Consider the following 15,400-nt stretch of genomic DNA (forward strand, 5'->3'; position numbering starts at 1 on the left):
TTTTTTTTTTTTTTTTTTTGTGCATTTTAGGGGATTTGAAGGAAATCGATCTTCAGAAGCTTGATGTTCAGGAGACGAAGGAGCTGTTAAACAGAGTGGTGAGAAATCCTGAAGATAATGAGGAATATCTATTGAAACTCAAGAATCGAATCGACAGGTTCAAAATCGCTAATCCTTCTTCGATTTTGTGTTATTTTGTTACTCTTCAAATAGATTCGGTTTAGTATGTATATATAATCTTCATTATTGGATTTTATGATTTGGTCAGAGTTTCCCTTTGTTTACCGACTATTGAAGTGCGATTCCAGAATCTTAACATCAGCGGTGAAGCATACTTGGGGGAAAGAGCTTCGCCTTCACTCTTTAACTATTTTCTAAACATTGCAGAGGTAAATGCTGAATACTGACATCGATAGAATATTGATATGAAAGTTCAAGATTATACTATTTATATCTTTCTTTTTAAATCGTCTTAGAGTGTAGCAAAATGGCTTCATTTGTGTTCAAACCGAAAGCAGAAATTCTCGATCCTTTGTGATGCGAGTGGAATTATCAAACCAGGAAGGTATGGTAATTTCTGTTCGTTCTTGGATTAACTCATTGTCCAGATGTTGTAAGTTCATAGCAAAAACATTGGCATTTCAAATTCTCTGCAGAATGACCTTACTCCTCGGACCGCCAGGTTCTGGCAAGACAACTTTGCTAAAAGCCTTGTCTGGAAAATTTGATTCACAGCTACAGGTTACATGTCTTACTTTCATGAATTTTATAAATGAATTGAGGTATTCATGTCATGCAACTTATAGTAGATTCTTGTTTTATGATAGTTTTCTGGGAGAGTAACTTATAATGGCCATGAAATGAAGGAATTTGTTCCTCAGAGAACCGCTGCTTATATCAGTCAGTATGATATCCATCTTCCTTTGATGACAGTAAGGGAAACCTTAATGTTCTCGGCAAGATGTCAAGGAATTGGCACTAGCTATGGTTTGAAGCCCCCTTTAAGATTCTCAATTTATATCATTCTTCACAAATTTTAGTATTAGATTCTGAAACTGATTTCATCAATAATTTAGACACGCTTATTGAGCTTCTGAGGAAGGAAAAAGAGATGAATATCAAGCCAGATCCTTATATTGATGCATTGATGAAGGTAAAATGAATGAATGATATAACATCCAAATAAAATTGAATACTACTCGGGCACGTTACGATATTGCTTATGCAGGCATCAGTATTGAAGGGGCAGAAGGAAGATATCGTTACGGAGTATATACTCAAGGTATGTCCTGAAACCCCATATTTAACACCTACTATTGGATGTAACAAAATAAAAGGTTGCCTTAATTTCTAACTTTTTGTGTCTCAGATATTGGGTTTGGATGTTTGTGCTGATACCATTATAGGAAATGAGATGATAAGGGGTATTTCAGGAGGACAAAAGAAGAGAGTGACTACAGGTAGAGATAAAGGATCTAGTGCTTTGAACTAGAGTAGACTCTCAGCTGAATAAATAACTGAATTTTTTAAAATTATGTGTTCCGAAGGAGAGATGCTGGTTTGTCCCGTCAATGCGCTTTTCATGGACAACATATCTACTGGTCTTGACAGTTCAACGACGTTCCAAATCGTGAACTCAATTCGTCAATCCATTCACATTTTCAATAAGACTGCAGTGATCTCTCTTCTTCAACCTCCACCCGAAACTTTTGAGCTATTTGATGATATCATTCTTCTGTCAGAAGGTCGTATTGTGTACCAAGGCCCTCGGGAACATGTTCTGGAGTTTTTTGAATCCATGGGGTTCAGATGTCCTGAAAGGAAGGGTGTAGCCGATTACTTGCAGGAAGTAAGTCTGCCAGTTTCTCCCATGGCTTCCATAATCTATATATATACTACATTTCTTCTACTTTACTTAAGAAAATAAAAACAGAATCACCTATTTTGTATATTCACTAACATAAATAACAGAGCTTATCGACATTTTATGACGCGAGAATCTGAAATCTGTTGTTGTATTTAGGTTACATCAAGAAAGGATCAGGGACAATACTGGAGTGGTCATGATGATCAATATCGCTATATATCTGCCGACGAGTTTGTGGAGGGTTTCAAGTCATTTCGAATAGGCAGGGCTATTCAGCATGAGCTTGCTATCCCATTTCAAAAGTCCAACAGCCACCCTGCAGCTTTAATAAGAACTACGTATGGAGCTACTAGGAAAGAATTAATGAAGGCGTGCCTGTCTAGGGAATTTACACTAATGAAGCGGAGTGCATCTCTGCACATTTTCAAGTCGATTCAAGTTAGTTTTGAATATTAGTTTACTTTTTTGCAACCTACATCTAAAATTTCAAACTGTGACATGAAATCCTTTTTGTCAGCTTGAAATTTCTGCTTTGGTTGTAGCAACGGTGTTTGCTCAAGCCAGAAAGCACCATGATAGTATTGATGATGGAGTTGTCTTCTTGGGAGCCCTCTATTTTGGACTCAACTCAATAACATTCACGGGATTTTATGAACTTCCAATGACAATTGAAAAACTCCCTGTATTTTACAAGCAAAGAGACCTCCATTTCTACCCATCATGGGCATTCTCACTGCCAGCATCCATCTTTGGAATTCCCACGTCTTTTATTGAAGTAGCTTTCTGGGTCGCCATAACATATTTTATTATAGGATTTGATCCTAGCTTCACAAGGTCATGACCAAATCCTAGATTCCTGTATTTCTCAGCTTTATTGCCTTGGAGCCTTAAACTTACTCTTTCTTGATTCTCTCTTTCCAGGGTGATTAAACAATTTCTTGTTTACACGTTGAGTGGACAAATGTCATATGCACTTTTCAGATGCCTTGGAGCAGTGACCAGGGATACCGTTGTTGCAAATACAGGAGGATGCCTCGGTGTATTATGGCTTCTGATATTTGGCGGATTCATTTTATCACATGGTATGATTCGATCTAGAAAGTGACATGACCAGATTACTTGCTATTGCCTGTAGTCAAAATAACCAATGCTTGAATTCTCTTACTTAGATAATATGCAGAAGTGGTTGTCTTGGGGTTACTGGACCTCGCCACTGATGTATGCACAAACTGCACTTTCGACGAATGAGTTTCTTAGCAAAAGTTGGGCTCGTGTAAGTGTCATGTCAAAACAGGAAGAGATCTTTGTAGCACAATCTGCTTTAATGTTGAGGATTCTAATGTGGAGATCAAATTTAGGTTCCTGAAGGATCAACAGAGTCTCTGGGGATTTTGGTTCTGAAATCACGTGGGCTGTTTGTTAAGCCATACTGGTATTGGATTTCTGTTGCTGCATTGTTTGGATTCATAGTCTTTTTCAATGGAGCTTCTGCATTTTTTCTAGCATCTCTTAATGGTAAAACTTTCCCTTCATCCAAACAATTTTCATTCTGCATAAATCATTGATTCAGTGCTGAACTGTTTCTACTTGATCTTTGCAGAATATGGGAAATCGCAAACAGTTTACCCTCACCAAAAAACTGAGAAGAAGAAAAACCTTGAGATGGTCAGAGTTGAAAAGGGTCACGTAACAGAGGAAACCAACACAAGTTTCATCAGGAGTAAAACTGATAACTCACCTACAAGTAAGTTACATTTGGCTACTTAAGTTCTCCTGGCTGAAATTTTCTAATGTGCTCACTAGAGACCATGCACAGATTCCAGGGTCGACAGACAAAACAGTCAAAGGATGCTTCTTCCATTCACGCCTCTCTACCTAACATTTGAGAACGTAAAATATTCAGTAGATGTACCGAAGGTAATTATCGTGATGTAAATTACCGTGTTCTTTCGTTTATTATTTACATCATGGCATGAAGATTCATAATCATGGAATTTTCAGGAAATGAAAGCTCAAGGTGCATCTGGGGGTCGGTTGGATATTCTGAAGGGAGTCAGTGGAGCGTTCAGGCCTGGAGTTCTAACAGCTCTAATGGGTATTAGTGGTGCAGGAAAAACAACACTCTTGGACGTTTTGGCTGGAAGAAAAAACAGTGGTTACATCGAAGGAAGCATCAGAATATCAGGCTTTCCTAAAAAACAGGAAACTTTTGCTCAAATTTCCGGATACTGTGAACAAAATGACATTCATTCACCCTATCTTACCGTGTACGAGTCCCTCATATTTTCAGCATGGCTTAGGTTGCCTTCAGAAGTTGATTCAAAGACTTTAGAGGTTTGTGGTAACAATCTGATTCTGAATGGTAGTAGGTAGTAACACCTTTCTCTGAACGACCTTATTTTCCAAAACTCGTGCAGCTTTTTGTTGAAGAAATCATAGAGCTGATTGAATTAACACCATTAAGGGATTCATTGGTTGGATTTCCACATGTGAATGGATTGTCCATCGAGCAGCGCAAAAGGTTAACCATTGCTGTTGAGCTTGTTGCTAACCCTTCAATAATATTCCTGGATGAGCCAACCTCGGGTCTAGACGCTCGAGCAGCAGCCATTGTAATGAGAGCTGTGAGAAATACAGTTGATACAGGAAGAACAGTAGTATGCACAATTCACCAGCCAAGTATTGATATATTTGAGTCATTTGATGAGGTACCAGTAAGACTAAATTGCCACAATAAAACAAACATCTTAATTGTTCAATGCTCAAATGAAATTTAATATATCTCCAATTTCTATGGACAGCTCTTTTTATTGACAAGAGGAGGTGAAGAAATATATGTGGGTCCTTTGGGGCAACGGTCTTGCTATTTAATCAAGTATTTTGAGGTAGGCACAAACCATAATCATAACTTTATTTTCCTCATGTAATATATAATTTGGAGTGTTTTTCTCTGTTTCTCTGTGGTGTTAAAGGACATCCCTGGAGTTGATAGCATAAGGGATGGATATAATCCAGCAACATGGGTTTTGGATATGACAACAGCAGCAAAAGAAGAGGCTCTAGGCATCAAATTCGCCGATGTATACAAGAAATCCGATCTTTTTCGGTCAGTCGACTAATTTATTCAACCGAAGAACTATTGCATCTTTAACTGCTGTAGATGATAATCTTTAGCTAATATTAATACAGACAAAATGAAGCTCTGATTAGAGAGTTGAGTGCACCTCCTCCAGATGCTCAAGCTCTTCATTTTCCCTCCAAGTACCCACGTTCCTACCTGACTCAGTTCAAAGCCTGCCTATGGAAGCAGCACAAATCATTTTTCAGGAACACCTCATACAATGCCGTCAGGATGCTGTTTAGTGCTTCAATGGGCCTTTTGTTTGGAGCTGTTTTCTTGAGGCTCGGCAGCAAGAGGTACATACACAAAACCATGCTACATTCAGTGCTTAGATTTCTGAATATAAATATATGTTCTTCATAACTCAGGAGCACGAAGCAAGAAATTTTCAATAGCGTAGGTGCTATGTACATTGCAATTAACTTCATGGGGACCCAAGGCTCACTTACAGTGCAACCTGTGCTCATAACTGAGCGAACCGTTTACTACAGGGAGCGGGCTGCTGGAATGTATTCTGCTTTGCCTCATGCATTTGCTCAGGTATTCCTTACACTTCAATTTTGATAGTTATGGAAGCAGAGTCCATTGATTGACAAATATCAGCATAAATAAGGTTTTTGGTCGTGAAGTTTGTATGAATTTGGTTGGAGATCTGCACTAATGTGACATGTCTTGCCTTGTATATTGTTATGTCAGGTTGCAATTGAATTCCCATACACGCTGGTTCAGGTAGCTTTATATGCGGTTATAGTGTATGCAATGATGGGATATGAATGGACAGCCAGCAAGTTTCTCCTCAACTACTTCTTCATGTTCATTACAATTCTATACTTCATATACTATGGTATGGTGGTGGTAGCCGTGAGTCCTAATCAAGCAACTGCTTCTATGCTTACTGGGTTCTCCTACTCAGTCTGGAACCTTTTCACCGGTTTCGTTATCCCTCGAACGGTAAATTGCTCATTACCGTTATCACCGTTTTCTTATTCATGATTCCCACTAAGATTGAACTGAGAGACCTTGCTGGTTGAGTGCAGAGAATTTCTGTGTGGTGGAGATGGTATGCTTGGATTTGCCCAGTTTCTTGGAGTTTGTATGGAACGGTAACTTCCCAATTTGCAGATATACAAACTAAGCTTGACACAGGAGAGACGGTGGCTGAGTTTATTGAGGAATATTATGGGTATAAATATGACTTTCTGTGGGTGGTTTCAGTTGCTCTTTTGGTCTTCACTTTGCTCATGGTCTTGGTGTTTGTTTACGCAACCAAGCACTTTAACTTTCAGAAAAGATGATACAACACATGTTTGCCTTTTGCCTTCCTGTTCTTCCTGTTCTTCCTGTGTTCCCATTCCATGAAAGTGAGGAAATTTAGCTTTGAAGCTTCAATGTTGTATAATCACTTTCTTGAGATTCGGCTAATTATTTGTACTTTATAGTTTGTTTGGTTGAATGTGAGCTGATATTTGAACCACTGCTCAAGATAGGTGGAAGATAAGTGGTCTCGTGTTTTGAATTTACATAATCTTATTATGAATAACGAACCTCTACTATGGTATGATATTATTCAATTTAAGCTCATGATTTTTCCAATAGGCATCATACCAATGAAGATGTATTCCTTACTTATAAACTCACAATCAACTCTTAAATTAGCGATGTGGGACTCGTCTTCCAACAATCCTTCCCTCTAACAAAGTACACCATAGAGCCTGCCTTGAGGCTTATGGATCTCTCAAACAGTCTCTTCTTAATTGAGACTCGACTCTTCCTTTGGAGCCCTCGAACAAAATACATTATTTGTTCAACACCTTAGTTACTTTTGACTACACCTTCGAAGCTCACAATTTTGAGCATGATCTCTTGTGACTTTGCTTTTGACTACACGAATGTAGATGTATTCGTTACGTGTAAAGTCATAATAAACCCCTTGATCAGTGTAGGCTAAGGCTAGACTCCTCCTCATTTAGACATTTAATACTAAAATTAATTTTAATTTTTTTAATTCGTTATAGCATCTTATTTTTTGTAATTAAAATAATTTAGACGGAGAGGTTTGAGCTGACGCTGTTACCCAATCTGTTAATATTTTTGGTTCGGAAAAGCGGTTGCCCACTAAAAAAGCGACACGTTAGGCATTACTTTGATTTCTGCTTCGTCTTCCGCTTCTTCTCCTCCGTGCATGGCTGCTCTTTCTTTTGCCGCTCCCACTAATTCCCTCGCTTTTCTCTACGGTACCAGACAAAACCAGAACTCGCCGACCCATTTCGCGAAGTTCAAATGGATGGAATTGCTGGAAACGTTCAAATCTCTTGTAAATCTGATTTGAACCGGATATCTTCTCTCTGCAAAGATGGCGAACTACGAGAAGCTGTGGAGTTGCTGATATGGAATTATGAAATATCTCAATTAGACCTGATGTACACGGAAAACTCTTTCAGCGCTGCGTTTACGAGAGAGTTCATTGCAAAGAATGAGTACGTCGAGACCAAATCGGTGGTCTTCTACTCAGAATTCAACGATCAGACCAAATTGGGAATAGAAATTAGAATCGGCTTCCATGAAGAAGCTTGGGTGTGTTCTTGTGAGATGCACGAAATTGAGCTTGTTGTGGACAATTTTGTTATTCCAATTTCCTTGAAGGTTTCTGGTGTTCTGCAGTGGATTCCATTAGGAAAAGCAGTACATGGCTGTGCAATCAAGATGGGTCGAGGCGGGCGTATCGATATTGCTGGCAAATGTGTGTGATGCGGAGATGCAAAGGTGTTTGATAAAATTCCCGAGAGGGATATAGTAGCTTGGACTTCGATGATTGTTAATGTTACTCGGAGTGGACTTAATGCGGAAGCGATCAAGATGTTTTATCAAGTTGCTGAACCTACTCAAGGTGACTATCAAGTTTTCTTTCAGCTTCGGCTAGTATAAGTGTGATCAATCAGGGTAAACAAGGGCATTCTTTTTGTGTTAGAAACAACCTTGAATCTGATCGTGCTGTTGCAAGTAGCATAATCACGTTGGATTATTGAGAGGAGTAGTCACATTGGCTGATTAAGATGAGGTTGATAAGTAAGAAACACCATCTCCATTGGTACGAGGCTTTTTGGAAAAATCAAAAGCAAAGTCACAAGAGTTTATACTCAAAGTGGATAATATTGTACCATTGTGGAGGCATGTGGTTCATAACAAATAGATATTTGTGCCAAATGTGAACGTCGGAATGTGTAAGACGAGTTTTCAACTCAACTATAAAGAGAGATCTTATAACGTGGAATACTCTGTTGGCTGCCCATGCAGAGCAGGGACAGAGTGGTGAAACATTAAAATTGTTCTATCAGGATAAATCCATGTTCTTGGAGATGCAGTCTCTTGGTTGATGTCCTAATTCAACTACTTGGACTCGCTCAGAATGGAAGAAGGTGGTATTAAACCCAACAGCTTGAGTATTAGCTCGCATAACAAGAGCATCTCTGCCACATGGAATAGCAGTTCATTGTTACATCACAAGACAATGAACTGGAAGTGGTACCATGAAAATGATATCAGTACAAAACATCAATATTGTTGCTTCTGTCAGGTTAGTACTTGTGAACATCTGTTATTTACTTCTCATTTTCTTGTTCCCTTTTCAACCATTCCAAATGCCCTTTTCTTTTTCCTTCTGTCTCCCTGCTTTTGTGTACATGGAAATTTAGAAATCTTTATGATGAGCATGAACACAGAGATGCTTCTTAGCTTTGTTGTAATATATTTGTTTTCGTTACTTGTAATTTATTACATGAATCTGAAGATGTGGTCCTGGAATCTGTGTTTGTTTACCTGTTTTGGATTGATATCATTAAATACATACATACATACATTCTTGATAGTCTTGTAATGAAGCATCCAATGCTGTGATGATGAGTAAAGACCAAACAAAAACTTACCCTTTTCTCTTGTTTTGATGATTGATTCGTACAATCCAAGCAAAGTGAAATGATGATGAAGAAACGAGTTATTGTTTTTTTTTTTTTACATTTTGTGCAGTGGGCAATCAAGGAGTTGTTATCATTATCCAATATCCACGCCTTTTGTTTGACGACAGCAGAGACTGGAAGACCGTGCTGCTTTAGAGAAAGACATTCCTTGCTTCCCTCGGTATGTCTTTCATCCTTGCTGCATCCACACTGCCATTGATTTCATTGCATAAAGTTAAAAGCAACTGTGCACAAAACGTTTCAAAGGCTTCCCCTCGAGGTTTTTAAAATACGTCTACTAGGGAGAGATTTTCATACTCTTATCTGGAATACTTTGTTTCCCTTCCAACTGATGTAAGATCTCACCGTCCATTCCTTTAGGGTCCCAATGTCTTTACTTGCACACGGTCCGGTAACTAGCTTTGATAATATTTGTAATAGTTCAAACTCACTGCTAACAGATATTGTCCTCTTTGGACTTTTCGTTCAATGGCTTCCTCTCAGGATTTTAAGACGTGTTTTAAAATCGTGAGGCTGACGACAATACGTAACGGACTAAAGCGGACAATATTTGCTAGCAATGGTCTTGGACTGTTACAAGGGTATCAAAATCAGTTACGAAGCGGTGTGCCAGCAAGGACGCTGGCCCTCAACAGGGTGGATTGTTAGATCCCACGTCGATCGGAGAAAAGACAAAACATTCCTTAACATTCCTTACAACACCCCTTACAACGGTGTGCAAACCTCCTTTAAAGAAACCTCTTCTTATTAAATGCATGGTAAAAGTTTGAGGAAAAACTTTTGGAAGAAAAATCTAAAAAGAATAATATCTAGTTGAGTCGCGTGAATCAGTGGTTACAATTCCATAAATCAAATTCCCACCGACTAGTTGTTGGTGGTTGTTTACCTTGTTTCATTAGTTTCCAATATTCTCACCTTTTATTCATTTTCTTAACTTTTTCCCCTCTAATTTTCTATTTTTAATTTTGGGTGACTCGACTTATTCAAATTATTGTTAATGGGTGTATAGCGTATGGACCAAATCTTGATTCTAAAAGGGAAATAATTAAATAAAAATGAAAAGTAATGGGTTATATTAATCGAACGGCTGGGATTGAGGCAGCCTTCTGACATCATCAAGATTACTTAAAACAAGATCTGAGATTATATCCCCACAATACCATACCATAGAGTAAGTAGAAAAGTTATTTTTAATTTTAATTTTAATTAATCAGTGAAAAAAGTCAAATTGGCGTCTGACCATAATTCTCTCCAAAGCTTCCCATTTTCGGTGCCTATCTCAAAATTCTTAACTGAATAAAGGCACATGCCTCGTTGGTTACGCCACCACAGCTCCACGCATACGACAACTTGCCAACTCATCCACACATGTCGCCTTCTGATTGGATATCCTCGAGTATTATTCACTAAATTAGTTATGTTATATATTATACCAATAAATACTATTATAATCATAAAATTTAGGAGAAAAGTGTAAAAAAGCAATAATTTTGGGTAATGGTGATGTAAATAGTTGTTGGTTATGAGATTTTAATAATTAAAGGTGCAATTAAAAAAATATCCAAGGGCTTCACACGCAATTAAAGAGGAATATAAGCTACGACAACAATTATAAGACAAAGAAAAATTTCACAAAATCTATGATTTTCTGTCAATACAGTACGAAATACATTTTTTAATAATAAATAATAAATATTAAAAGCTAGAAAAGTGTGAGAATTAATCATATATGGTCAATTCAATCACCCAATAAATATCCAAATTAACTGACAGGAAATTCCAAAATTACCCAGAACAGAGCATTGCCTTGCCACCTCCGCCGACGACCCATTTTGCCCCGCGCACTTTAACCGCTTATTTACGAACCATGCACTGATTTACGGCTTTGAGAAGAGGACGTAAAGGTAATTTCTACGGTGGTACACCGGCTCCGGGAGGGGTGGTTCTGGACTCCGACGGCGGCGTGTGGCCCTCCGACCCTTTAGATGGGTCATCGGATGACTGGCGTAAGCCATCGTCGGTCTCAACGCGGTTTAGATCCTCAATCATACGAACCACTTCCTGCATCGACGGGCGCTGGTCCGGCATGGCGGCGACGCAGGACATGGCAATTTGTAAAAGCTGAACCATCTCTTCTTCGATATTGTGGTGTCTCATCAATTCCACATCAAAAACTTCCGCCGTCCATTCCTCTCGAACCACCGACTGGACCCACCGCGGAAGATCAATCCCTTCTTCGCCCAACGACGATTGATTTGGCGATTTCCCGGTGAGAAGCTCCAACAGCAAAACGCCAAAACTGTACACGTCGGACTTGAACGTGACCTTACGGGTTTCGACAACCTCCGGCGCGCGGTAACCAGCAATCCGATTGGGTGGCGTTAAGGTGCCAAAGAGAGGGTTAAGGCCGAAGTCTGAAACGGCGGCATCGTGGTTGGGACGGAGGAGAATGTTCGACGATTTAATGTTGCCGTGGATGAGTTTTCCTGACACGTGGAGGTGAGCCAATCCTCTTGCCGCGCTTAATGCGATTTTCATCCGGTTGTCCCAGTCAAGCGGCGTACGGCCGGATCCTCTGCTTCCTGTGAATCACCGGAAGTTCAGTTCAGTTCACCACCACGAGACAGAACTCAGAAAAGAAGGCTTTTCTTGAAAGAATCGAAAGTAAATTAGAAAATAAGAAAAACCCATTAAAAATGGCTCTGTTTCTCACGATCATCATTCATTGCTTTTACTTTTTGCCAATGAAATTGATAAAAAAAAAATAAAAAAAAACCCCTTTTCCTTGAAAATGATGAACAAGGTACAAATTCTTGCAGGTAAGAGAAATAACTTGGAAATGAATTCTAATTTGTGGGGCCATTGATGTATTGAGAAATAACTTGGAAATGGGATATAATTTTTGAGAGTTATAAGAGATTATACCGTGAAGGGAGGAGGAAAGACTGCCGGCGGCCATGTAATCGGAAACAAGCAATTTCTCATCTCTGGAGAAGTAGAAAGCTCTGAGAGGAACCACATTTTCATGGTTAATGATTCCCACAGCCTCCATTTGCGTCTCGAACTCCTTCTTCGTTACCACCACATCTTTCAATCTCTTCACCACCACGGTGGTCCCTTCTTCCAGCACCGCCTTGTACGACGTTCCGACACTTCCTTTTCCTAAAACCTCCGCCGAAGCTCTCAACAAGTCCTCCAAGTCGAAGCTGTAAATCCCACCCTCGAAGAACACTAATTTGTTTTTCTCTGTCTCCACTGATCCGCCGGTGATGTCGTCTTTCGAAGACGATGTCCCGGCCTCCGCCGGTACAGATCGAGCAGCAACCACTGTAGTCGGTGGCTTCGCTGGTTGCCTCCGCTCGCGCTTTCGAAGGCAAAATAGGAGAAGAAACAGCAATAGAAACGCGACAAAAGCAGCGCCAACGACAATTCCGACAATGGCGGCGATTGAGAGCTTTCTCGATTTCTTCTCGACGGGAAATTGTGGGGGTTTCAAGGGGGACGTCGGCGACGGAGCAGGGGATGGAAAAAACGGGTTGCACGACGGCAGTGGACCACCGCAGAGAGCTAAATTCCCAGCAAAAGATGAAGCAGAAAATTTCGCTAGCGTTTCGGGAATGGATCCATTGAGCTTATTATTCGATACATTGAAGTGCGTTAAACTAATCGCCGGAATACTCGGCAGAGAACCCGAAAACCCATTATTCTCCAAGAAAAGCCCAGTCAGCAGGGTCAGATTATTCACCGAAAACGGAATCGAACCAGAGAAATTGTTCGACGAGAGGTCGAGACGAGTCAACCGAGTCAACTGAGTCACACTCACTGGAAAATCGCCGGAAAGCTCGTTGTCTTGGAGAAAAAGACTTCGAAGAAACGTCAAATTAGCAAAATCCGTCGGCAAACCCCCAGAGATCCCATTCGACCGGAGACTAAGAACTCGAAGACGATTCAACCGACCGAGAGTGCCAGCCGGAATCGGACCAAGAAGCCCAACAGCCGGTAACCGGAGAGCAAAAACAAAGGACTGAGTAGCATCACAGACAACTCCAACCCAAGTACAGGCAGAGGCGGAAGCATTCCATTGAAGACGAGGGCCATGGGGTACTTTATTGAAGAAATCAAGAAGAGCTTCCTTGTCAGCGGAGGGCTCAGATTGAACAGAACAAAGAAGAAAAAGAAGGGAAATTAGGAAAAATGGGAGACGGGGGGGAAAGTAAAAAACTTGAGCCATAAGAACAGAGTGGAAGTAGACAAATGAAGGAGGAGGAGAAGAAAAAACAAGGGTGGGGAGAGATTGTTTTGTTTTGTCTTGTATATGAGACCGGTCGTGAGACAAATCCAGGATTCCGGCGCCGGCGACGAGCCGTTAAAGAAACAGAGAGAAACAGAGGAGATTTGAGTAAAAGGCGAAAAGGGCGGATCCTGACCAGAGCTACAACAACACCGCTGCACGCCTCCTCCCTATGTTCCTTACATTCATCTCTTCCATCACATAATAATTAACCCTTAAACTCTCCATCTTACTCACACTAACAACAATTTAACTCCAACCACCAATTAAAAATTATATTTATTTTACCTTAAATAATATAAACCACTCCTATATTTTTATTTATTTTTACCATTGAAATTGAAATAAATTTGTTAAATCATTGTTATTGTTTACTTAAATCTAAAAAATAATATAATTAATAAGAAAATTGTATTTTATTTTATCAACAAAATAACTATTTATTGGTCTATTAAAAGGATATTTTGTAATTAAGCTTAATTGTCGTTTAATGGTTAATGAAAAAGAATTAGGTAGTAGTTTTGATCAGTCGCGATTTTGGCGCGTGATAAACGATTTGATTTGGGAAGCTGCAGTGGGGATAGGCAAAGGCATGTGGAGCGCCCATGATAAGGGAAGGAAACAAGGTGGGACCTACCCGCCATTCTCCTTAGCCAATGGTGTGTCTCTGTGGTGTCCACGGGCAGCGGGTACTCTCAATTTTTACCCCTTTATTATTATTTTTAAAAAAATAATATAATCTATATTCTACCCCTATAATTTCAAAATTTTCAAATTTTAATAGTACAACTTAATATTAGACGAATAATAAAATAATAAATATTATAATTAGAGACTCAAAATTAACTAATTTAATTTTATAGTATATATATTTAATTAGATAGGATAGGATAGAAATAGAGATATAGTTTCATTCTCTAACTTATTTATCCATCACTCCTTTTGCTATTTTCGGAAAAATCTTCTCCCCATTTGGAGTGGGTCATTACAGGCCTTCAGCTCTACAAGTAAAATGAACATCTCTTTAAATTAGTTCTGAGGATTGCCGATGGTAATTATAAATAGTTAGACATTCGATATCTCTGTTTATTTATTTATTTATTCATTGGTCGGTGAAATTGAAATATATTAAAAATAAAAGATTTTGGAAAAAGGAGAAGCAAGTGAAGGAAAAATGGTAAGAGAACATAGGTTGAATTTAAATCACGAGCCACATACGGGCAAATGGGACACTCTGATCGCTGATGACATCATCCAAACTGTTGCCTGCACAGCTTTGACTTGGCGTACACTCCGATCTGGTCGGCTGAGCTGTTCTTGTTTTTCTGGACATCCACTGCCACCTCACCCCTGCCTCTCCCTCTCCTTATTTTTTTCAAACAAAAAATTATATTCATTTTAGAATTCACATTGGATAGTGTTAGGAGACAACATTATATAGCTAATGTGAAACTTCGATTGTATTTCGACATAATACTATCCATAAACTTGCTAGGGTTCTTGCTCGTTTGGTGTGTGATAGTTAACATCAAGGGATGAATCCTTGTTTTCATCGACTAACACATGAAACAGATTTGACTCTAATTTGTAACCGGTAGTATTTTAAATTAAAAAAAAAATGAGCTGTACAAAATGGATAGCGGTAGTGGATGAACTTTTTCATGAAGGTTCCATATAATATAATCTTTAGCTGGAACTCCAGGTTGATCACCGCCTGGCCTGCAAAAAGTGCAAAGGGAAGAAAAAACCAATAATTATAAGCACTACCAAGGCCAAGGGGAGGCTTCTTATGTAACGTAACATAATTAGTCACGAATAATGTCTGTCTTTGTTCCGTTACATGTTCTGTTTCTTTGTCTTTCTATCCACTTTCCACTTCCTCCTTCTTAATTAAGAAACAAAACCCCAGCTTTTTGCATAACCAACCCAGAAACACATGGCATCAGTTTTACGCCCTTTAAATCTGACGCTCCTTCGCTGCCATAACCGCCGTTGTGTTTCCTTTTGCCGCCTAAATTGTCAGCTAAAAGAAAACCAAAGATGCTTATAATTTGAATACCCAACGGTGAATCATTCAACATAGAGAGCTTAAATACTAATAACACTAAAGTTGTCTTTTTTTTTTTTTTTTTTTTTTTTTAAGGCTT

General features: G+C 39.2%; 2 protein-coding genes and 1 pseudogene across 2 annotated transcripts in view; 2 read left to right on the top strand and 1 right to left on the bottom strand.

Annotated features, from left to right (window-relative positions):
* Nucleotides 1-6,377, top strand: part of LOC111461867 (ABC transporter G family member 38-like) — a 6,979-nt gene extending 602 nt beyond the window's left edge. The window contains exons 2-25 of the mRNA XM_023105582.1: nt 31-157; nt 269-389; nt 477-565; nt 657-741; nt 828-987; nt 1,077-1,153; nt 1,229-1,282; nt 1,370-1,460; nt 1,548-1,849; nt 2,024-2,305; nt 2,385-2,701; nt 2,789-2,949; nt 3,037-3,140; nt 3,226-3,382; nt 3,468-3,611; nt 3,684-3,784; nt 3,869-4,201; nt 4,285-4,575; nt 4,669-4,752; nt 4,840-4,973; nt 5,057-5,284; nt 5,357-5,528; nt 5,685-5,939; nt 6,026-6,377. Of these exons, the coding sequence (XP_022961350.1) occupies nt 31-157; nt 269-389; nt 477-565; nt 657-741; nt 828-987; nt 1,077-1,153; nt 1,229-1,282; nt 1,370-1,460; nt 1,548-1,849; nt 2,024-2,305; nt 2,385-2,701; nt 2,789-2,949; nt 3,037-3,140; nt 3,226-3,382; nt 3,468-3,611; nt 3,684-3,784; nt 3,869-4,201; nt 4,285-4,575; nt 4,669-4,752; nt 4,840-4,973; nt 5,057-5,284; nt 5,357-5,528; nt 5,685-5,939; nt 6,026-6,283 (4,127 nt within the window). The 3' untranslated portion in view covers nt 6,284-6,377. The remainder of the gene's footprint in view (nt 1-30; nt 158-268; nt 390-476; nt 566-656; nt 742-827; nt 988-1,076; nt 1,154-1,228; nt 1,283-1,369; nt 1,461-1,547; nt 1,850-2,023; nt 2,306-2,384; nt 2,702-2,788; nt 2,950-3,036; nt 3,141-3,225; nt 3,383-3,467; nt 3,612-3,683; nt 3,785-3,868; nt 4,202-4,284; nt 4,576-4,668; nt 4,753-4,839; nt 4,974-5,056; nt 5,285-5,356; nt 5,529-5,684; nt 5,940-6,025) is intronic.
* Nucleotides 6,378-7,170: 793 nt separating this feature from the next.
* On the top strand, nt 7,171-9,311 carry LOC111461737 (annotated as a pseudogene).
* A 1,281-nt stretch (nt 9,312-10,592) lies between these two features.
* LOC111461722 (probable inactive receptor kinase At2g26730) lies at nt 10,593-13,528 on the bottom strand. The gene is made up of 2 exons (XM_023105346.1): nt 11,888-13,528; nt 10,593-11,544 (listed from the first exon to the last, which is right to left on the bottom strand). The coding sequence occupies exons 1-2, from the start codon at nt 13,191-13,193 to the stop codon at nt 10,874-10,876; spliced, it is 1,977 nt and encodes a 658-aa protein (XP_022961114.1). The 5' UTR covers nt 13,194-13,528; the 3' UTR covers nt 10,593-10,873.
* Between the last annotated feature and the right edge of the window lie 1,872 nt (nt 13,529-15,400).

This window comes from Cucurbita moschata, unplaced genomic scaffold (genome assembly GCF_002738365.1).
Source record: "Cucurbita moschata cultivar Rifu unplaced genomic scaffold, Cmos_1.0 Cmo_Scf00025, whole genome shotgun sequence".
NCBI classification, from domain to species: Eukaryota; Viridiplantae; Streptophyta; class Magnoliopsida; order Cucurbitales; family Cucurbitaceae; genus Cucurbita; species Cucurbita moschata.

Bases quoted from the DNA above. Each gene is read 5' to 3' on its own strand.
- LOC111461722 (XM_023105346.1), bottom strand. From the start codon at position 13,193: ATGGCTCAAGTTTTTTACTTTCCCCCCCGTCTCCCATTTTTCCTAATT. The intron at 11,545-11,887 runs GTATAATCTCTT...GGTGATTCACAG, and splicing joins TCTTTCCTCCTCCCTTCACG to GAAGCAGAGGATCCGGCCGT.